Source organism: Melanaphis sacchari, unplaced genomic scaffold (genome assembly GCF_002803265.2).
Source record: "Melanaphis sacchari strain LSU unplaced genomic scaffold, SCAv2.0 Contig0_pilon_pilon, whole genome shotgun sequence".
Taxonomy (NCBI): domain Eukaryota; kingdom Metazoa; phylum Arthropoda; class Insecta; order Hemiptera; family Aphididae; genus Melanaphis; species Melanaphis sacchari.
In genome coordinates, this window is record NW_020270366.1 from 19,219,718 (window position 1) to 19,245,073 (window position 25,356).

The following is a 25,356-nucleotide window of genomic DNA, read 5'->3' on the forward strand; positions in this document are numbered from 1 at the left end:
TGCTAGAAAAAGTATTTAACTGAGTACCTATTCCTAAAAGTTTAAATGAAATTTATAAAACATTAATCGATTTTAAAATAAAAACAAATCGTGAAGAAGCCTTTTTATTAATTAATGACAGTGTAAATAAAATAATATTTTCAATAACTGAAAGTTTAAAAGTTCTATGTAAATCTAATACAATTTATGTCGATGATACATTTATAAGTTGTTGTAAAATATTCACTACCTATTCATATTACTCACAACAACCACAATATATTCCTATTAATTATTATACATATCAAACTTGTTTGCTACCTTCTAAGAGTACAGAGTGTTATTCACAAACTTTTACACATATTTTCAATGAATGCGATAAACAAAATTTCAATTTTATACCTGAAATTGGTTATGTTAATTTTGAAGTACAGAGGTACAGTAGAACTCAGTTGCCCATCTTCTTTTCTTATGCAATGTGAACTGTTTCTTGACGGGAGATTAACCATTGCAACCGCATGTGTTGTCTCCATCTTAATAACTTATAATACAGTAAATTTGCGTTTTTCTGAGTCCATTTTATGCTGTTAACTTTAAATTATCAAATTTAAAGCTAAAAATATTATCTAAATAATCATGGTCCATGGAGGCTTTTATTAATATTTTAATTTTAAAATGAGTTATGAGCATTTTGAAGTTTAAACATCTTGCATAGCTATAACCATTGGACATTGATTTATAATCTATACTATTATTCAGTTTAAAATTGAAATATCATTAATGATATTTTGGGTTATGCCCAAAATAATATTCTTACTTTTAAGTTGAATAATTATTAAATTTACTCTACTTACTATTAAAGCAAACAGAATAAATACTTAGTACGACGAAGATAGCACATGAGAGTACGACATCCTTTTAAACCACAGAATATATGAAATTTATATTTTTATCTATTCTGTGTTTATAAATATTGTATTAAAACAGCAGTTCCCAACCTGAGGTACGTGAAAAAAATTAACTAATAGCAGAAAAATGTTGAATTTGTTTATTTAAAACGATTCGTTTAGATAATATTCAATATAATATGTTATTAAAAATGAAAATATGTGTTACAAATTAAAACTTAGCCATCAACTTTTTAGTAGATATGGGGTATAGAATGTAGATTATAAAGTAGGTACTATAGTGAATACATGCAATAATTAATAATATAATATGGTAAGTTGCGGTGATGGTCGTGCGGTTTAAGCATAAATTTAGACAACTAGGAATAACTGCAATATTGTTATCGCACATTCGTTCATACGGGTAAAACTCAATTTTATATCGAAAAGTGAAAACCAATCAGTTCGTCAATTGCTTTTAAACTGTGATCATTATATATGAATGATCCTTATTTATATAATATAACTTGCTATTTTTATTGTTTAAAAATTTTTTGTCGGTAGTTGTATTATTCTGTAACTCACGTTTTGATATATATATTGATAAATATGTATTAATGGTTAAAAACTGGTACAGTAAAAAACTATGCAATTCGAAACAAGGTCAAGGATCTCATTAAATTTTTGTGTTAACATTTTTTTATTTAATAAATAAGTAAAATAATTTATTACAAAAAATTAAAATATACATATTATAACATTATTGTTATTTTATAAGTAGTTATGAGAAAAACTTTAAAAACTATAACGAGAAGTACAATGTAGAAAAATATTTAACTTATGAGTAAGGAACGAAAAAAAGTTGGGAACAGCTCTATTAGAAAATAAACATAGATAAGGGATTATTATCAAAAACCAAACGATGAAAAAATTCAATGTTATCACTAATTATGAAAAAAGTCTGCTTGATAGTAGTTGATACTGTTGATAGTAGCCAGTGTCTACTGTCTAGTAGGTAATAGGCATTAGGTACTGATCTTAAATCAGTTAAATCTTAATTTATTAAATTAATACTAAGATTAATATTATATAGTTGTATTAATTATAATATTTTATTCATAGTATTTTCTGGTTGATGACTGCTACAAGTAACACAGACTTTGTAAACAATATTTAATTAACGTCATAGACTTAAAAATATAAAATCATACAATATTATTGTCTATAAACTATAACTTTACAGTATCATGAATTGAAACTACTAGTTTAAATTAACCATTAACTATTTAATATTTTAATATCAATGATATAATATAATATTTCTTGATTATACTAAGCAATGGAGAGCAACCGGGATGAGGCATCCCGCTGTATTGAGTTGACTAGATTATACATTAAGAAAAAGGATTTGGATAATGCTTGGAAATTTTCAGTTAAAGCTAATAAAATGTATCCAACAACTGAAACAAAAAGTGAGTACCTAAATACTTTCTATTAAATTGTTATTTAAAAAAAAGACATTAATGAAATATTAATAGATATATTACTTATTTCATTATATTATTTTAAGTGTTATGTACTGTATATTATAATTACTAAGACTCAGATTTTTCAGTGCTTATAATTTCTAAATTTTACCCTAAAAACATAAAAAAAAGAAATTCATTTATTTAAAAAAAAAAAACATTTTTCTGTTATTCATAATTAAACAAAAACTTAAATTTATTAAATCAGTAATTAGTTTTAAAATCATCTAGAAATAAGAATAAAATTAATTTTCTTTGTTAATATTTTGGGAATATTAATTACCCAGGAGATACAGTATTTTTTATTCTGTGCAACATATTATTACAGTATTACACATATCATAAATTGAAGTTTTATGCACCACGATGTTTGATATAAATTTATTGTTTTACATATTTTCCCAGATAGATAAGTATTTGAAATTAAATAAAATAAAACAATATTTTGTAGGTCTAATGAAAAAATTAAAATCATCAATAAAACATTCAAAGCAACGATCAAAGAAACAAAATCAATCAGGTGTGTAAAACTTAAAAATTTAATATTATGTAACATTATATCATATCATATTTATATGTTTAAGATCATTCTGATTCATCTTATAATGGTGATAATTCCAATTCATCTTCCAGTACTGAGTACAATACTAAACAACCACAAAAAAAGTCAAAAAAAAACCACAAATCAAGTTTGTACATGGACTTATATTTATATTGATTTTGTAGAAAATGTAAAGGTTTAATTACACCTAGATAAAAAATGTTGCATTTAATAAATAATGAAGGCTTCTTATATACTAATACTAGTATTAGTACTGAACTTATTAAGAAAGTAATAAATAACTAAAATTATTATTACAGGTACTACTTATTCATATAAGATGTTTAAAGAGATAAATAAAGATGAATCTTTTAAGTGTCTCGAAAAAGCAGAGCAATACATCCAAAGCAAACAATTTGAGTTGGCAGAAAAGTTTATTCTCAAATCAAAAAAGCTTTTTCCAATACCCAGAGCTGATGGTAATCTAAATATATCATGTAATAATGCATAATTACAATCAAAAATAAATAATAATTTAACGTTTTAGAACTCTTAAAACAGCTTCAAGAAACAAAAGATACCACTAAGCAAACAAAAGATACCACTAAGCTTGATTATACAGAAGAACAGGCAAATTTTGTTAAAAAGTAACTATCTTTTGTTAATGATTTTCAATTCACTATGAACGTATTCATTTTTTGCTTTTAAAAAAAAAAAAACCAATAATTTAAAATTATTTATGTGTAATATCAAATACTCAGATTATTTTATATACAATTAGATTGACCATTTAAAGTATTTTCTTAGTTTAGGTTAAGAATTACCTTTTTTTTTTTTGAGTTACAACCGCAGACAGAGAGGGAAGTAGGTTGCCCCATTACGGCCTCTCTGCCCACACATTTATTGAAAATGAACAATTTACAATACAATACATTAACAGCAATTGTTACCTAACTACAACATAATATATGTATATAGATATTTACAAAAATAAAATATGGGGGCCTCTAACCACCCAGAAAAACTGGTCATTCAGCCCATATGTAATTCAACTTAACTAGGTTAATATAATCTTAAGGAACAACCGCTCGCCCAGATCTCTGATGCTTCCGTTCAAGCACCACCATTTCGCCAAGTATTTGTTCTACCATCCCCTGGAAAAGTTGACCATGACTAGCGGCCGAAGAGATCAGCCTCCTCTTCACAGCGTGGTCTTCTGGTAACTGCTCGCGCTCCGGACCGCACAGCAAGTATGCTACGTCCTTCGGCACAATAACCTTCCTGATGACAAGTGCGAGAGCCCTCCTTTTTGGCTCCTAGAATTGGCAATGGAACAACGTATGCTCGCATTGTCGTTGTCTGCTGGGCAGTGGACACATGACGGACTGCCAGTCTTTCCCCTGGACGACAGATAGGTTTGAAAGCACCCGTGGCCAGTGAGAGCTTGGGCCATGTGGTAGCTTATCTGTCGGGAACCAAAGAACCACCATCTACCAATGTTGGGTATGAGTCGCCTCGTCCAAGCCGCCTTTGTCGTCGACTCCCACATGGTCTGCCACCGCTGGATGGTTTCTTCTTGTGACATCAGCTGCTCGGGATTAGCGCCATCTTTCCTTGCTTCTGCTGCGTACTTCCTCCCGACTGCCAATATGGTTATCGGCGGCATCCTGGCGAGGACTAGGGCAGCCATATCCGAGACGGTCCGATAGCACCTAGCCATTCGCAAAGGCCGCACACATCTGGGCTTGCAGCAGTTTGTCAGTATTCTTCTGCAGACGGGTCGCTCCATCCACCCACACCAGAGCGCCATAAAGCAAATGGCTATGGACCACACTCATGAGTAGCTTGCGCTTACTTTGACAGGGTCCACCGACGTTCGGCATAAGCCTGCCAAGTGCCGCTACAGTTTTTCTCGCACCAGAGGTCACCGTGGCTACGTGCTCACCAAAGGTCATCCTCGTGTCGAGCCGAACACCCAAGTACCTGATAGCGCGTCCTAACCTAACCTAACCTAATAACGCATCTGTTGGCCCTGTATGAACAACTCGGGTTCACGGAAGACACGTTTTTTGGTGAGCATCACACACTCCGATTTATCCGGGGCGATGGCGAGACCGTTACGGGACATCTACAGTTCGATGTCGTAAAGTATGGGATTTATCCGTTCTTCAATTAGCTGGGCATTATGCGCTACTGCCACCACTGCAACATCGTCCGCGAACGCAATTAACTTTACGCCATCACACATAGGCAGCCGCAGAACACCGTCGTAAAATAAGTTCCACAAAGTAGGTCCCAACACCGATCCCTGTGGGACACCACACGTTACTTGCAAGCTGCCGTCTTCATCCAATATGAGTTCCCGTGAACTCATATAAGATCTCATGACTTTTATAAGATATTCGAGAGTCGCCGAATTACGAAGTGCCGCATCGATCAACCGCCAAGGAGCCGAGTTGAAGGCGTTCCTCGCGTCCAGGGTAATCAGCACACAGAGGTGCCTATCCCTGACAGAGCAACCTGCAAGCTCGGCTACCTTCATTACCTCCTCGATGGCGTCCGTCGTCGACCTTGATCGCCTAAATCCAAACTGGAGATCGCTGAGGGCTCCAACATGCGCTATATGGGCGTTCAGCCTCTCCAGCAGCAGTCTCTCGAGCAATTTGCCCGCCCCGTCGAGGAGACTGACTGGCCGATAGCTCGACGGGACATCGCGCGGTTTGTCCTGGCCCTTGTGTAGCAATATCAATTTTGCCTTTTTCCAACAATCTGGAAATACGCCGTGAGCGATGCACGCATTATAGCACTCGACGAAGATCGAAGGGAGCTTCTCGAAGGCCAGTTAATGATCTCGTTCGATATGAGATCAGGCCCTGACACCTTGCCCGACGGTAGATTAGCGACTGCCTTTGAAACTTCGTCTTGTGTGATCGGAGGACCCAGCAGCTGTGCATCTGACATACTCATGAGTACCGGCATAATAGCCGACTCTGCCGGGATAGAGACCCAGTCCGTTTCGGGCGAGAGGGGAAACAGTCCGCGTGCTACATTAACCGTCACGACTCGAATCAGAACTGGAACATGACGACCGAGCCTCTTCATAACAAGGCGGTAAGGGACGCCCCACGGGTCCTTGTCCACAGACCGGCATAACTCGGCCCAACTTGCTTCCTGTGCTTTGCGAATAGCTTTTTTTAGCTCGCACCGTGCGTTGTTATATACCTCGAGCTCAGCAAGTCGGTCCAGATGCTCCGACCTTCGGCTAACGCGTTGGTAACGCCTCCGGGCTACTATAGTAGCTTTTCTCAATTCCGCGATGCCATCATTCCACTAGTGCACAGATCGCTTATTCTGGAACTATAGTCAAAAGTGTAATATGAACAATTATTTCATTTGATAACTTTGACTACAAAATACTTAGTTTTAAAATTAATTGCTATTTTAATATGATTATCATAATTATTACAACTGCACTGTCTTTGGACTCCTATACATAAGGTAATCATGATATGATTTGTTTTTCAATTACCTTACCCTTTGCTTCTGGCAGAGTGGCAGAATTTTTAAAGACACTTAAATTTCCATTTTTTGAGAGTAAGCAAATAATAATAAAAATCAGTATTTATTAACAATTAATTTATAACCACCTATGTATTTTACTGCGGGTAAAATTTTTTTCTCTAATTTTTAAACTTATGTTGCATTAGGATATAATAAAATACAAAAATTAATAATATGGCATATGACATAGTATATAATCACTACAATATCATTCAGCAACTGATCACTTTATGTGGTTATTTTATTCTGTTTTTTTACTTAATTTATACCATAATAACTATTATTTTTGTTATTAAAAATTGATTTGGAATATTTTAATTTTAAATATGTTTATTATGATAACTGTGGTAAATTTTGTCTGGAGAACTATTATATTCAACAAACAGTAAAAAACAGACCAACCTCCTAACCTCCTCTTATTATAACCAAATATGAATTCATCTCATTAATTAGTGTAAATACTATTACTATAGAATTATCTTTTGACATGTTTATTTGATATCAATAAATTAGGATACATTTTTTGAAAACTAACCAGAAATATCAATTGTAAATTTATTAATTTGTATTTTTAGAGTGAAAAATAGTCAAAATTACTATACAATGTTAGACATTAAAACTACTGCAACTATTCCTGAAATAAAAAAAGCATATAAAAAATTAGCTTTGTTATTGCATCCTGATAAAAATTCTGCACCTGGTTCAGGAGAAGTTTTTAAAGGTAAAATAAAATAATAATTCATTTTTAATTTTATAAATTAATATATTTTTTCTATGTTTATTAGATGTTAGTAATGCTGTTGACACATTATGTGATAGTACAAAACGTAAAATATATGACCAAACTTTAAGAAAAGCTTCTACTTCTACATCTACAAATTATTCTCAAAGTTCCTACCGTGAGTATACTCAGGGATGAAAAATTTATTGCATGCTAAAAATTAAAATAATTACATCAAACAAATTAATAAATATTAGTCACATTACTTATGTTTATTAAATCTCTTATTTGTTTACCAATTAGATATAATAAATACATTTAAAATAATACTTTTATTTTTCTTATGATGTTTTTCATGATGATAAGGCTTGTAAAAATAAATAAATAAATAAAAAAAACCAGGTAATTTTTGTTATATAATTTTAGAAAAATTTGACATCTTTAGCAGGTATTCAAGCAATATTACTGAAAAATAGTAAAAACTGATTTTTAATCTAAACTAAACATTTATCATATTTTTTTAAGATTTTTACTATGTAAATATTTATCAAATACATAATTTTTCAGGAAATCAATCTTCTTATTACAATACAAGATATAGTGGAAATGAAAACCCTTATAGATTCTATCATGCTTCAAATGGTTCATCAGAAAGTGAAGAAGATTATTTGACTGAAGTTGAATTCTTTGATACTTATGATTATTATGATTCATTTGATTATTAATTGATAATTTGGCACTCGTTTAGTATGTGACCTACTGATCGAAAATCGAATTTAGTATGTGACCTACCTGTATTACTGGGTTTAGTGTGTGACCTACCAAGACGATTATCTATATTATATGAATGGAGAGCATATTCTTGTTTAAAAAATATAGGCTATGATCATAAAACAGTAAACCATTCAAAAAATTTTGTTGATCCAACTACTGGAGCTCATACACAAGCAATTAAATGTTCATGGGGAGTATTAAAAACTAAAATCCTACGAAAAATGCATGGAACATCAGATGAGATGTTACCACGTCATTTAATTGAGGCATGGTATTGATCTATCAACAGGCCAGACACAATTTTTTTTTTTTTAATTTTTAAGCAATGTACAAAAAGTGTATTGCCAAAAATAATTAATTTTATGATTTTTTTTTTTTTGTACTGATATTCTGTAATAATAAAATAACCTAATTATATAATTTTCAGGGGTGTCACAAATGTGTGATTTCCCCTTCATGTATATAATTTAACCTGTGAATTATCTGTAAAATATTTATATTACTTATTGTACTTGATGTATAGATTGTAATTTTTCATAATAAAGTCAAATAATATATTTAAAAAAAAAAAAAAAAATTATATAATTTTTAATTTGACTGTTTTTAAATTAATTTTGATTGATATTGAATGTAATCTATAATCTGTAATAATAAAATAACCTAATATTATATAATTTTTAATTTGAATGTTTTTAAATTAATTATTGGCCTGGTAGGTCACGCATGCAAAACGAACACCTTATAAGGTCCCTTGATTAGTAGGTCACATACTAAATGAATACCGATAATTTATAAAACAAATAATTGTACATTTTATTTTTATATTTTTGAAATTTAATATTATTATTTAAATTTATAGCAAATAAGTAAAAAAAAGGAAATTAATATTTTGTTTTAATTTTTTCAGTTTATAAAATTGTATAAAAATCTATATGTCAATAACAATTTAGGTTGCAAATAGTTTTTATATAAACTAAAACATAAAAATTTAACAAAATACAAATAATTGTATATATTTTGTACTGCAGCTTTTAGTTTGAGTGTGTAATCTCAGTCACATTTGAAAATGTATTTTTATTAGTAAGTTAAATTTTAAATTTCTTATATTCTTTAATATTTTCCATTTACTTTCTTGAATTTCCTGGTTATGTTCATTTACTTCCAATTAAACTTTATCTTTTAGCTTTTTTTCCATTTTCTTCTTTTTACCTCTTAATATAGTCAATTATTTTTTTATTTACTATATTGTATTTTTTTTTTTTTTTTTTAATGTTTACTTTCTTGCAAGTCCTTTCTTTATTTATCTTCATATATTCTCTTGTATTTTTTTGATGTATTTGTTTACATTCATTTAATTATTTGTGTGCCTTATTTTGGATTCTGAATGGAGAGATAAAGGGTTTAATTTTTCAAAAAATAGGTTATTTGTTCTTATTTCCTTGAACCTCTTGATTTATTCATTTATACTAATTTACTTCCATATATTTTCATTCATTTTTCACTTAATTTCATAAATTTCCTATTCTCTTTTTTTTTTTTTATATAAAATTTCTTCAACTTTCAAGGTTATTTTGTTATTTTCATTTGTTTGTTTTTAACTTTTTTTTCTATTTACTTCCTTATATATACATAAAATAACTTATTAATTTACTTCCTGAATATCCAACTTTTCAATGATTTCCATCTACTTTATTGAATTTTATGATTTTTTTACTTGTCTATTTACATCTTACTATTATCTGGTATATTCTAAAATTTTAGTTTATTTTTTCTCTTATTTCCTTGAATTTCTTGGTTTATTCCTTTGTTTCTGTGTTTATCTTATACTTCCTTATTTTATTAATTTACTTCCATGTATTTTTATTTATTCCATTTACTTCCATTAATTACATGAAGTTTTTTATTAGTTCTATTTACTTCTATTTGTTTTTTTTTTTTACCTTATTATTTTATTTATAATTCACTTTTCAAAATAAACTTACATAAACATCTCTTCTGGTGAAATCAAGTTGTGCTAAATTTAGAATTCGTACATGCAGTATATTGCTTCTGAAAAAATAGTTTTCTTCATCTATCTTCAGTGTGCTTCAAACTAGAAGTATTAACTATTAAGATATTGAAAAAAAAACTTGAATGGGATGAATATGATAGTGCATGTTTGAAACCAAAATACTGTTTAAAAATTCAGCCATATATTGTTGGCTCATTTTTTTTTTTCATTTAAATTATTAGAATTTTTAATTACCTGCAAAAATTGGCATTTTCCATAGACTATGATATTATAATATTATGATAAATCCATAGACCTTTTACTAAGAATGATCTTATATTATCTACTTTTCTATTTCAGCCGTTTGATGTTTTTCACATACCAAATTTGACTATACGTCTATACAAATCAGTTTACAAGTTTAAAGAAATAGCAAAATCTAGGAATATTTCATTTTTATAGACCTAATATGTTATATGTAGGTAATAATTAATATTATGAAATACTTGTTAAAAAATTGCTATGCTATTTGTTACAACGTAATGTTTATAAAATATTAACACGTATTTAATTAGTTTCTAACTTAACTGAATTTATATGTGAATGTAGTGATTATTGTTTGGCTTTGATGGTATACCTACGTGTATCTAAATGCCTTACTTTGAGTAGATATAACAGGGTTAAGGTCTAAGAGCTTAAAACTGGTATCGAATAAAATGTATGTACTACGTACACGTTAGGTACCGCTATCATCATACATCTATTGATTTTTTACAATTATTCCAGAGACACTGATGTCATACAAATTGTGAAATTACCTAGTCATGTAAATTCATGCTAATTGTATGCTATTTAATGAATCATGTAATAATTTTGAAAAATTAATGATGAAAATCAAAAATATTAGAAATATAGGTATAATATGTTATTATTTTAAATTTAAAGGTCACATTGTTCACAATCTAATTATGGGCTGTTGTATTATCGGCTGTCGCGGTATTATCATATTGTTAAGAAATAACAAAAATAATAATTAATAAACAATTTTATATTTATATTAATAATGTGTAAAATATACACTGGTTGAATGCAATTCATATAAGTTGATATGTATAACTAATACCTAACACGAAAATTACATTTTAAGTAGGTACCTAAATAAAAGTAGTAAAAATATCTATGAAATATAAATTTAAATAACAAATAAAAGTAAAATTCAGCAACATTGAAGTTAGGTATATACATAATAATAAAATTAATAATAATTTGTATATCAGTTATTTAAGTACCTACTAATAGAATATAGTAATATAGTTACATATGACTCATGATTGACAGACCTTATAAATTATAATGTATTAATGTCACTAAGTAAATGTCATGATATTGATATTAAAGTTATTTATTTTTCTATCAATATTATGATAGAATGATTTAATTTTTGACAAAAATATTGTATTTATTAATATTATTAATTAATAATTTAATATTGTTGAATAATAATAATTTATATCATAAGTATTATATTACTGTTAGGTATTAACTTTTGAATCAATATCTTTTATCACCTTACTGTAAAACAGTATGAATAGATTCTTAGTGTACATAGGTAATATTTTTACACTAATCTACATGTATTGAAAATTTCATTACACATAGTAAAATTCATAATATATGTAAAAATTTAAAGTCTTTGTGGATAATGTTTTTTAATTACAACAAAATAGTTAATTCATCAATCATCATTACTTAATTACAGGTATACTTAATTTCGTTCAAATTTTAACTTCTTCGCTATGTCTAAAAAAAAATTGTACTTCGATAATTTTAAAATTTTTTTAGTTTCAATATTAATTATTTACTGATTAAATAATTTTATTTAATTTCTAACTAAAAATGTTTTATTACTTTTTTAAGTCTTCGCATAAAAATTAAACATTTATTAAAATTTTTAAATAATAATATGATATAATATTACAATTGTCTTATTTTTTATGACATAATTAAAAATTTAATAGATATTTTTCTTAACCATAGTCTTTAATAATAAAAAAAGAATAAATAAATATTTAAGGGAATTTTAAAAATTTATAGCATAAATATTCTAAAATAAACCTAAATATCATAGTAAACATTGTCTCAAAAATTATTTGAATTTATAAATTTGTAAGTAATAATATAACATTTATTTTTTCTAATAGAATAAATATAAGTTATACTATTTTAGTTTAATTTAAGAACATCATAATATTATGTCTTCCATTTAATGAATAAGTGATTTTTATCATTATTATTATTATTTTTTTTTTTTAAGGATAGTTAGAAATGTAACATGAGTTATGTTTAAACGGAATAGTTTTTTAACCAATTAAAAAACATAAAAATGCTTTTTTTTATTAAATTTGGAAAGCATTTTAACTGTTTTTCTAATGGTTTGAATGTTAGTCGTTTGATACCTGTTTCATACGCATTAGGAAGTTTATTTATTTTATCAACTGACAGTTTGAAACAATAAAACAATGAAAAACACTAATAGGCATTTTAAATTGGGTTATGACATTTTAAGTTTAAACAGTTTAGAGTTCCAATAATTTGTCCAATAGGTTTAAAATAGTAAATTCTTAATAACGATTAAAACATATTTAAGTCTACTAATTTAAAATAAATTTTATTATTTTTATTATTTTTAAAATAAAAATGTCATTTCACATAGTAAAATATTTAAGAATACAAAATACGTAAAAAATTAAAGTTTCTATGAATAATATTTTTAAATTATAACATAATTAACATCATGTTGATGACAAAATAGTTTGGATTTCATCCAAATTTCAACTAAAATGTCTATAAAAAATTGTTGTCTTGATATATTTTTTATATTTTATGATTTCAGTGTGAACTACTAATGATAAATTGTGTATTAAATTTTCAAAACTTGGATATAAAAATAAAAGTTTTTATGAATTTCTAACTACAAAATAGTTAAGTAAGTATGGACGTAAGTAGGTGCATATTTTAAAATGTTATCAAAGATTTAGCTGTAAGTGCTTATAAAAAAATATTGTACCTTTAGATTTTTAATATTTTTTAACTGTAAAATAACTTATAAAGGAATTTTTATTACATTTTCAAGCATTTCTATACAACAAATAGTTTTTATCGACATTTATAAAAAAAAAAAAAATAGATAAATAATATTAATTATCTATAAAAAGTTCAAAACTTAATTGAAATATTTTAAAAATATTTTTGTAAATAGGAAATGATAATATAGATATTTTTACAAAATGTTAAGTTTTTAGGGTTATTAATTTTCGAGTCGTACCAAAAAAAAACAAAATCAACTTTGTCAAAAGTTAATTTACAAGAAAATTCCTGTTTTTTCTTAGTTTTCTTTTAGTTTTTTTAATTGCAAATAATACTATTTGAAATTTTTTACTTTTGAAGTTTTAATCTCCCCTCCTCAAAAAAAAAAAAAAAAAAAAACTTTTGAAAAATCAATACATTCTTTTGCTCCGCTTAGAATTAAAAACAATAAATTAAATTAATCCAGAATAATATAAAATAAATTTAATTAATAATATATTATTATAAATTGACATCATGTTGAAACATTTGGTTGACGGTTGATCAGGGGTGATCTAAACAAAAACTAAAATTATATATTATATTAAATATATAAATGAGTATGTAGGTAATTTTAATCCAAACTAGGTGTTAAAAGTTAAAACTAACTCCCTATGGTCATTTAGATCCTCTGTCAATTAGATCCCATTGTGTCATTTTAACCATAGAGGTACAGTTTGTGATGGATCTAGGTGACTATCAACCATGGTTTAAGATTCACTATTGATCAGCTGTTTTGAGTCTTGATTAATTCTGTCTATCATTACTTCCATATCTACAATTTTGTACTTGTTTTTCTCATAAGTTGTATTCTTCGTTCTTATTAATTCATAATTGTTATTTCTTAATTTTATTTTTGTGGCTCGTGTTTATAGCACATTTTTTAAGCTACACTTTCTTATATTTATACCGATAAAGATAATCTTTATAGACGGAAACGTTAAATAGATTATTACATTTAAAATGACATAGGTGTATTTTTGGTTTTTAACAACGTATATTCCATTAACGAAGGAATATATGTACATAACTTAAACATTTTACCAATTTTTGAATTAAAATTTTTATTCTCACCAATCACAAACACAATTAACTATGGAAGTAAACAAAGATGAAGCTTATCGTTGTTTAGATCGTGCTGAATATTATATTGCCGAGGGCGATGTCGAAAAAGCAGAAAAGTTCATAAATAAGAGCAAAAAGCTGTTTCCAATTTCTGAAGCAGATGGTATGTACTTCAATTTCTTTTGCATTTTATATTATTTATAAATTTATTTTTGTATAGAACTATTAAAAAAATTAAAGACTCAAGGTCCAAAAAAGCATTCAACATCAAATGTAAAACCTGATGGACAAAATGCTAAAAAACGTAAAATTACTCCTCCAGGTATTTAGTTCCTAAGTAATTTCTATTTGTTCATCTAATAATATTAAGTTTACTCATAGGTAGCCCTAGAGCAGAAAAAGCTAATCAGCCAACTTATACAAAAGCACAATTGGACACTGTCAAAAAGTATAGTATAATTTTATTTAATTAATTATGCATAACTATACTGATTACATTACAGTATTTGATTTCAGTAAAAATATATTTTTGTACCTATATTCTATGATATAATTGATTCCTTGATAGGTTAAGCGCCATAGGACACATTGACCCTACATACTATTTTTCTCAGATTCATTAGGTTTGTCTAAAAATTAACTTTGTTGTACAGGCAAAAATTTTTTAATTTCCATATTATAATATGTAATATAATAATTTTGGAGCATCTATGTGGCAATAAAAACAAGTATTGTTGATTGATTTAAAGATTCTTATGTGACGTTATTGACAGGTCTCATCATAGGGTTAATAAACTCTGTGGCGCTATAAAAAAAAAATTTTTTTTTTAAATTGTCAAGGATTTTTATCACATTTGTATTTACTTTTAGAGTTAACAATTGCAAAGATTTCTATGAGGTGCTTAGCATAAAAAAAGATGCTACTGATACTGAAATAAAAAAAGCATATAAAAAATTAGCCTTAGTATTACATCCAGATAAAAATCATGCACCTGGAGCAGCTGAAGCGTTTAAAAGTTTGTAATTATTTTTTATGTGATTTCACAAGTAAAAAATTCATGAGCTTTTTTTGTTTAATAATTAGCTGTTGGTAATGCAGTCGCCACTTTAACTGATGCAGAAAAACGAAAACGTTATGATATGGTTGGTCATGATAATTCTACATCAGATCATGTACACAGAAATTATGATCATGGATTTGAATGTAAGTAAATATTTTAAACGCTATTTGAGCACTATTTGTATTAAGAAAATATTTTGCTTGCAGCGGATATTACAGCTGAGCAATTATTTAATATGTTCTTTAATGGAGCTTTTCCAACAAGACAAGGACCAATGACAAACCCATACTATACTCGATCATTTTCAAGACGTTGGCCACCTGAGACTGATAATGATAATCATCAACAACAGGTAATAGTTTTTATTATAAATTAGATATTTATTTTATTTTTAAATTAATAGCTTTATACTTTTTTCTTCAAAATATATTTTTAATTTTTAATTACTTAGTTACTAAGTAGGAAAGGTATAGGCTGGTTGGCTTGGGGCTGGCCTACTTGGTTCTCCAACAATTTTAGGAGTAATGTTTTTTTTTTATTAAAAAATGAGGATCTCAACTTAAAAAGGAAAAATTCTTGTTTTCTGACCTAAACATAATTCCATATTGAATAATTTTTTTTTTCTATATTTAACTCCTTAAATATCCATAATTAAATAAAAGTTAAATAAATTTAGTATAGTAACAACTGTTCATGGTTAAATATTAATTGGTATAGACAGTAAAAATTGTTAAAATAAATTTATGTATTATCTACTAAACTAACATTATTTAATAGTTAAATAATTAAATCTTCTATTCCTATAAAATTCATGTTATGTGCATTTTCATAACTGAATATATTTAAAACCTAACACAAGTTCACAATCGATCTAGAACATGATAGTATTATTATAATAATATCTGGAGATAAAAGAGATAAGATTAAGATTAATTTAAAAAATACTAATTAATTGTTTGACTTATTATGTTATATGCAATGAAACCAATTATAATTTAACATAGTAACATATAAATTAAAAATTATTTTATTTTTTGTTTTAGTCTGATGAATCATCAATAATATTACAAATTTTCTTCTATATTGGAACCATAATTTTTAATTATATTTTAAGAAAAATAACATAATGTTTTATATTTATAAGTAGCTGAACTAATTGTATTACATTTAAAATTGTTCAGAGTTTTTATAGGAATGATCAATCATGATTTATCAGGGGTTATAACTTAAAATATCAAAATTCTACTTTTTACTTTTATAAATACATTAAAACTAAGTTTTTAACATTGTCTCCAACTTTATCTATACATATATCTTATAATTTATAAGTATTATTAAACAAATATAAATATTTAACTGTTTGACATTGTTAGAATTATGTATGTTAATACATTATTGATAAATGTTTTTCATTCAAATTCCAAATTATAAAATATAGTATCCATTTGAAAAATCTATCGGTAGTTGTATTATTTTTTATTTATGGACAATAAAGTAATAGACTTTATTAAACAGTTATTTTCAAAAAAGACAAATTACATATTTATAAATAAAACCTAAAAGAAACTTAGTATTTTTTTGAGTTAATTACTGGCTTATTGTAATTGAATATTTGTATGAATATATAATATTAAAATCTAAAATGTATGCAGTTTTGATGAATTGTTATTCATGGTTTCAAAACATTATATAATGGTGTTCAATTTTTGTTTAATGTGTTAAAATAATTAAAATATTTATAAAATGTATATATATTTTGTAATGATATTTCTGTAAAAAGTCATTATATTATAAATTTATCAAAAATAATTATTTGTTTTATTATTTTAATGTACATGATTTATGCTTCTTTCATCAAGCTAGATTGATTTTTTTCATAAGATTCTTAAATAATAGTTAAATTACATTTATCAATATACTATAAAATGCATTTTTAATTAAAGTTCAACACTCATATTCATAAAGATTGAACAATTTATTTGTAATAATTAGGTTCTGGATCTTTAGGTTTTTACATATCATATCTAAGCATAGCTTGCTGTTTAATAATAATAAACAATGTAGATGATTCGTTCAACATAAAATTTACAAGAAAAAAGATTTTTTTTTAAATATTTTAAGTATAAGGGCATATTTAGTTTCTTTAAAATATCTTGGGTACTCGTCCAATATGCTATCTATCGCACGTTTAATGGTTTAGTATGCTATCTACCGTAATTATTCTTTCTACCGTCATTTTACGTTGGTGAAGTATGATATTCCGAATCACGTTTTCAACTATTTTTCATAATTTTTTTTAACTCACCACCACAAATTGCTTGGTTTTTAATTTTTTTACAAGTTTGGTCGATTGGTAATAAACAGCGTGTACTTAAAAAATGTTTGCATAGGTATCTCTTCATTTTGAATTATGTGTCGATATAAATAACTCATAGTTGACAAACTCATAATGATAATTATTAAATAATATTTAATAATAAATAAATCATAGTAAAACCACGTATATAATAGACACGACTCACAAACACATACTAAACAGGTATAATATAAAGGTATACCTACTACCCTTCCTAACTTACTAAGGTCTAAAATATAAATATAATATGATTTGGGTTTTCAATAAAAGCTTAATCTTAAATCTTAATTGCAAAATGATAAAGTATGTATAATATACAGTTTACGGATATACGGTTGGTATTATACTAAACTATAATAAAATTACAGTAGATAAAATATTTATGGTAGATAGCATATTGGACAAGTACCATATCTTGGAATATTTTGTTAATGTAAAAAAAATTACTTAGGTATGTATTTTTATTTTCAATTATTATTGTAATTTTAATTTTGAGATTTACTTTTGCATTTTTTTCTTTTATAGTATAATGAATTTTGGTTTTGTTTTAAAGTTATTTTATTAATTTTTAATCATATATTATAATTCATAAAAATTTCAATTCCAATAAAAGCAATAAAAAAATTAGAAAAGTATGAAATTAATAATAATAAAAACAGTTGTTCATTATACATTTAGTAATTTTTAATCCATACTGTTGTATTTAATGTATTGTAATTGCATATTAACAATATGCATTGGAGTGTTTACCACTGACTGATAATAGATGAGTTGTATAAATATTTAAATATGCTAATTGTAATATTTTTATTCATTATAATATTTGGTAAATGTATAATGTTAGTTGTCGAAATGTTTTTTTTTTAATTTATTCTAAATTATTAATTATTTACCAAATTAATCAAAAATTAAATTAAATGGATTTATTATTAATTATAAATTAATAAATTATTATTTTTTACTATACATAGAAATGACAATTTATTTTATTTTCAAATTCTAGTACAGATTTTGTTATAATTAATAACAAACATTGATATATTAATGTTTATGTACTCCAGTTACATTAAAAATTAATTTTGGCTGCTAACTTGCATGTCAGGATAGGTTATATTACATAGCAACATAAAAATGAAAGACTTGTGAGAAGACAAACTGGAATTGCTTGATCGGCACTTAACATGACCCAGATTCTTTCATAATGTAAATAGAATATAATTATAATTTTTAAATTAATTGTTTACCAACTATCATTTTTTTAATTTTAAGAATAGATATATAAAATTCAAATTTTTAAGAAAGTTTTGACTTAAATTTTGATTAATTTGTACTTAATTGATTATAATTTATAATTTTATTATACCCAATTAACTGTTAAATATAGGATTATTATTTTTACTTAAAAATATTCTGTACACATTTAAACTTAAAATAAAAAATATAGATAGGACTATATTAAAGTAATGTATATTATATATTTAGTCATATTTTTTAATTTGTTGTTGCGTTTTTTTTTTTTTTACAGGAACTTTGATTATTTTCTTTTCTTTAATGCTCATTGATTTTGTTAATTGAAAAATATAATACATACATATATACATCCATTTTTAATATACTTATTTTACTTGATAACTAATATTATTATATAGGTACTATAAAATTTTTTATAATATTCAATTTTTTGTTCAAATAAATATTTTTGTTATATTTTTTGTTAATTTTATCATATTAAAACATCTAAAGATTTTAATTGTAATAATATTTGATATACTAAGTTTTTAACAAAAAATTTGATAAAGGTTGAAATTTTAAGTTTATAAACTGTTGCTATTGATAAATATACTTAGAGGATATAATAACTTTTAAAATATTAAAAATATAGAATTTAGAAAAAAAATTTTATTAATGAAAAAAAATCCTTGCATTTTTTATAATAATTATTTAATACTTTGTTGTTGGTAAAATTTAATACAGTTAACAAAAATAGCATATTTATTTCAAGTCTCTTTCAGTTAGGTTTTTTATAGATAGTGTTGTATGATTAACTTTAATAAAATGCATATTTTTATGTTTATAGGAATCATCAAGTATATATTTTCAACTGTTACCAATTCTTCTTCTACTTCTACTATCATTGTTTTCAAACTTTTCTTATGACCCTGTGTATGCTCTAAAACATTCCTCGTAAGTATTTTACATTTAAATTCATTTCACTTAAACATTAATAAATGAATATGTACATTTTTTTTTTTATTAGGAAGTATCCTGTTCATCGTCGTACTTCATTCAGAGACATTTCATATTTTGTGAAAGATAATTTTCATACTGACTATACAGGCGATTTAAGACGTTTAGAACATACTATAGAAGAAGATTATATAAATACAGTACGGACAAAATGCATACGTGAAAAAGAATACTGTTAGTAACTCTAAGTTTATAATTTTCAATATATTCAACAAATTATAATTATTTTTAACCATGATATTTTAGATGAATCATTAATGTGGAGAGCACGCTTAGATGATGATTCTACCTTATTCAATAAAGCTTCTAAATATCAAATGAAATCTTGTGAAGAGTACCAAACATTGATGAAACAAAAATATAAATAAATCCATTTTCTACAATATCACTTAGTTTTGTTTTTTTTTTTTATATATATATAAACAATCAATTTAGATGTTTATGATTCATAAAATATATACACTGTGTAGTATTTTACATTTTAGTTCAAGTTTAAATATTTTTTGCTTTTCAAATTAATAAAGGAAATAAGTAATATTTCTTTTAATAGTTGCATTATTAAATATATAAATTAAAATATTGTAGTTGGTGTGTCAAGTTAGGATAATTATAAATAAATTTGGAGTTATTATTGTAAAAGACAAAATGTTAAAGAATAATTTTTTAAACTCAATTGTGGAATATATTTCTGAGTTTTTCATTTTATTAGACCTTATTAGTATGTTAATTTACCTGATTCAGAAATAAGTGGAAGTAGATCAAAAACTATTGGAACCTCAATTATAAAACGGTTAAAATGTGACTACTGACTACATAAATACCTATTACTTAAAAATATACAAATTCTTAAGAATACAAGTATTATGTAAAAATATATTATACATTATTTATTTATAAATAAAATATCATTTGAAAATAGCTTTAAACTTCGTGTGATTTGTTGGCGTTTATGTTTCTATTTATATAATAAATTACTTTATTATTTCATTGTTTTATTATATAAGATTATTTAGTGAATTGTTTTTTTAGAATTATTACTAATTTTTTTTTGATTATTGTGTTATATTAATAGTTAAACAATATTTTATACAAAACTGGTGTTAATAAATACATGTTTATAATACCTATACATGTATTAAAAAAATAGTTAATCTTTGATCATAATAAAGAATAAAAATAAAACTTCATATGTATTATGCATTCTTGAAATGTTTTAAATATGAAACTAAAATTATAATATTAATTGTTTAATAATACGATATAGGTTTGCACAATATTACCTACATCAAAACATTTTTTATGTTAACTGGTACCTGCCTACGTGGGCGTCCCCAGACATTGTTTTAGGGGGGCTAAAATTAATTAAAAAAATATATAAAAAATTTTTTTATACATTTTATTTATAGTACATTATAATGTTTTATCATTATTACAATTGGGTATTATTATTATAAATTTTATTTATAGAACATTATTTGTTTCGTCAGTACAACACTATATTATTACAATTAGGAAACAAATTTAAAATTCTAGGGGGGGGGACAAGTGCTCATCTTGCCTACCCCTAGGGACGCCCACGCTTGCCTACTTACACTTCATATAGTGATATAGCAAGAAATTTGGTGGCCGTGGGGCCTATAAAATATGGGACCTCTTAAAACAGAAATTAAATAACTAAAGAATGATTATGTACTTTTATATTGCGAAGAAAAGCTTAAAATTGGTTATTTAGTTTTAATGATCACCTTTTATTCTTTTAACTGCCAATCTAATATAGATTATGTCTTTTGTTCCATGACATTTGTTACCATATTTGGTCTTTAAATGCAGTCAACATATTTATTTTCTGATTTCTGATTTCCATGATTAACAAAAAATTTGCCATAGTTTATGTTCTACTTGTTTTAGGTACTGTATGATAAATTGATATATAAAATTATAATTTATAAATTACAAGTGTATAAATTTGAATACCTTATACATATTCTTTTAAATTACCACTAATAGTAATTCTATTCTTCACTTTTAAACATGCATCAGAAGAAGATAAAAGATCACTTTCTTTCAGAAACTGTAAATATATTTTTTTTATTACCTATGTATCTTCTTTGTTATCAGTATTGCCTATTTCAGTTTTAAATTAAACACGTATCTAAATATGCTCATTTGACATTTTTTTTATTGTACTTTTAAGTTGGAACTTTCGAAGTGTCTTTTAATAGAGCAGCTCTATTAGAGCTCATCTGAAATCTAACTCATATGATTTTTATTAAAGATTGTTAAACTCATAAATTCATAGATGTACCTATTTTTAAATGTTGGTATTTGGTACATAATAAAGTTTAATATTTATTTATTGGCATTATTAACGGGTATAGGCTCAACATTTGTAAGGTAATATCTATCTACTAAAGTAGTGTTTTATTATTTACAATACATTTTATTATTAGTATGTAGTATGTACCTATGTAATACAATTAATATTTACAATGATTCATAAATTTATAATTATGTTAATTATCAAATCAGAGATTAGGAAGTTAGGAATCTGCATGTAAATTGAGATAGATACAGTGGAGTCCGTAGATATAGTTGTTGGATGAATATTATTAAGTCTTAAAATTTATGCCATTGATTATAATTTATAAGTATTATATTCCGTGCCACGACAGTACGCATACAAGTATAGCTCGCGCATCAAAGTGGCATGCAACGTACATATGCAATTCCTCCACCGCTTGGTGACAGTTTTGTATGAGAGTGCATAGCGAAAGACGGTTTGATCTGCCGCCGTACGCGTTCTCTCGTAGCACAGAGTATAGAATTTAACATAACTAATGGTTTTAGTATGAGACATATTACTAGATGTCAAATTCTCATAAATTGAAAATATGTAATATCAGTTTTGGTAATGATTAATAAATTGAATGTGCTGAAACACATACCTAGTCAAATAAATTAATAAGCTTCGTCGACAAGCAAAAAAAAAAATTCCTTTTAAAAAATAGAATTTTTATACATTAGTAAATTTATGGTAGGTACTAGGTACCTACTTAAGAAGTTATTACCTTAGAAAACGAGTGCAATTACAGTGACCTACTTTTTATTACTTCTTAGTTATTAATTATCTCCTTATCGTCACAACTCGTAATTTGTATAAAGTCGTAAATGAACTATACGGTTAAGTATAGGCAGGTCTTAATTATGCGCCTTTTAAAAAATTTTGTATGGCATACAGTAAAACTGAATTGTACGTTTTAAAATCCAACATTTTAAGATTTGGTAAATATAAGTAAATACTTATTATGTTGTTGTATTATATGTAATTGAAATGTCAATTATCAATTAATTATCTTATTAGTTATTATTCTTTTATCTTTTAATTATTATTATTATTAAAAATGTAACTAGAAACTATGAATTTTTACACTCAAGGTAAAATATACGTTCAACAAAAACCTTTTTTTTTAGTTTAATATTACACAAATTAAAATTGATTTATTGCATCAATCTATAAATAATTTTTAAAATTAATATTTGACCCATTTCGAAATCCTAATAGGGACTGCTGATGTATAGGCATATGTTATTATGATCAAAACAACATCGAAGGAGAGATTTTGTATCCTCCAAGTAACGGCCTTGAGTTTACATTAAAAACTAACTATTTGTTATCATGCAATTTTCTATTTCTTGATTACGAGTTATTTTTATATGTTATTATTATTATTATAACTATGTGATATTAAACAATCTTTTCACAGTTAAATGTTATTATATTACTCGTATATTATTGTTAAGCAAATGATTTATCAATATATTATGTAGAAAATTAAAATAGTACCATCTCGTATACTTATTTATAATTATGTATTAGGTATCCAGGTGGTCTATGGGTTCTAGAACTCCCATCCGAAATTTTACTTCTACTTATTCTAAGGCATTTCAGAGATCATTAAAGTCCATCGCTAAAGCAACAACCTTCCTTTAATTCTCTTTGTTCATTGAACTTTTTTCCGCGTTCTTTATCCCAATTATCTTATGGTCTTCCATGATTCTATCAGTCCACCGTTGTCTGGGTTGTCCTTTAGGCCTTTTTGTGATCGAAATTTTTAAAAATAAAAAAAAAGTTTTGTAAGTATGTGGTAAGTATGCATGAATATTAAAGAACAATCGCACCGTGCGGAACATACTGAGTAGCCACCGTCGCATTTTTGGTTAGTGTTATCGAAAACTAGTCTATTCGTTGAGATTAAAGTTAGAAAACTACGGTTCGAAGATTTTCCACAATGTTTGAAGGTTCAGGAGAGATTGGTAGTGAAGATAATAACTCACTAGTAACTCGCTATATCTTGAAAAAAAGCAAATGTGAGTGGTTTATGATTTATAAATATAGTGAAATGATGGGCTTCAAACATTGATTAGAAATACTTGATAGCTTCATAAACCGAGTAAATTTCTTGGTCATTAGTATTCCATATTTGTGGATTTTTCCAAACTCCTTAGAAAAAAAGCTAAGGGCTCTCAAGATTGCCGAAGTTGCTGTTAGAGAACCGTACCAATTACGAAGTGGCTAGAATTGATGGACTATGTATCGAGGGCTATGGGTGTTGAGATGTTAAAATGAGCCAGGAGTTTAACCTCAAAAAGTGCAGTCTTGCAGTTGTCGAAAGCTGATATTAATTGTGATGTCTATTATCCATTGAACAAGAATTAAGCCTTTTACCTTTGGACCTGTTAGGATGGTATTATGAAGTGATTGAATAGTAATATCATATGACAGATGTCGTCGGTAAAAACTAAGCATATGGTATATACTCGTGAGTGTTTTTTTATGTTCGTTTTCATTATGAGACAATACCAAGATGTCATCTACGTCTAGGTATTCGAAGAAAAATGGCAGATCGTGTAGAACGTTGTCAAGAAAGCGTTTCCAGGTTTGTGCTGCATTGTGTAGGCTAAAGTCATGAAGACGAATTCAAATAGACCTAAGGAATAAGGAGGTTGTTATAACGGTCTCTAGAAACTCATCAAGAAATCTGGGTGTACGCTTTTGATCAGTCAATGATACTGAAAAGGGTACAACCATAAAGGTCGTAAGAAAAGTTCAAAAAATGACGGACAGGGTACTGATCAGAAATAGTTCGTGCGTTGAGTGTTCTATAATCACTGCAGAGGTATCGAATATTGTTCTTTTTAGACACAAGATGGACTGGAGATACCTAGAAACTCTTCAGTTGATACAGATGACCTTAACAAGAAAAGGAAAGATTGACAAAGATACCTTAAGTGGTGGGTGTAGAGCGATGTTGTTGATTAGGCGTTATTTCCGAATGTTGACCAAGAGATTATAATAAGACAAGAAATCTACTTCAATAATTGAGCGCGTATTATCAGCAACCAAAAAACGTCTTGAGAAATCTCTACAAAAGCCTAGATCTAGACGAACCTGGTCCAACTATAGATAGGGACAATAAACCCATTAGCAGCGTATAACTGCTATATACTGCTACTACGTAAAC

The 25,356-nt window shown here is 26.4% G+C and overlaps 1 protein-coding gene across 1 annotated transcript; it reads left to right on the forward strand.

Moving 5' to 3' along the window:
- The first annotated feature begins 1,925 nt into the window (after positions 1-1,925).
- LOC112600249 (dnaJ homolog subfamily C member 7 homolog) lies at positions 1,926-20,222 on the forward strand. The gene is made up of 18 exons (XM_025347439.1): positions 1,926-2,338; positions 2,844-2,912; positions 2,977-3,081; positions 3,254-3,412; positions 3,481-3,580; positions 7,070-7,215; positions 7,280-7,393; positions 7,783-7,935; positions 8,095-8,260; positions 14,170-14,333; positions 14,391-14,492; positions 14,552-14,618; positions 15,041-15,186; positions 15,255-15,374; positions 15,438-15,583; positions 19,665-19,771; positions 19,845-20,008; positions 20,081-20,222. Exons 1-18 carry the CDS (start codon positions 2,206-2,208, stop codon positions 20,200-20,202), a joined length of 2,283 nt encoding a protein of 760 aa, XP_025203224.1. The 5' UTR covers positions 1,926-2,205; the 3' UTR covers positions 20,203-20,222.
- Positions 20,223-25,356: the final 5,134 nt, after the last annotated feature.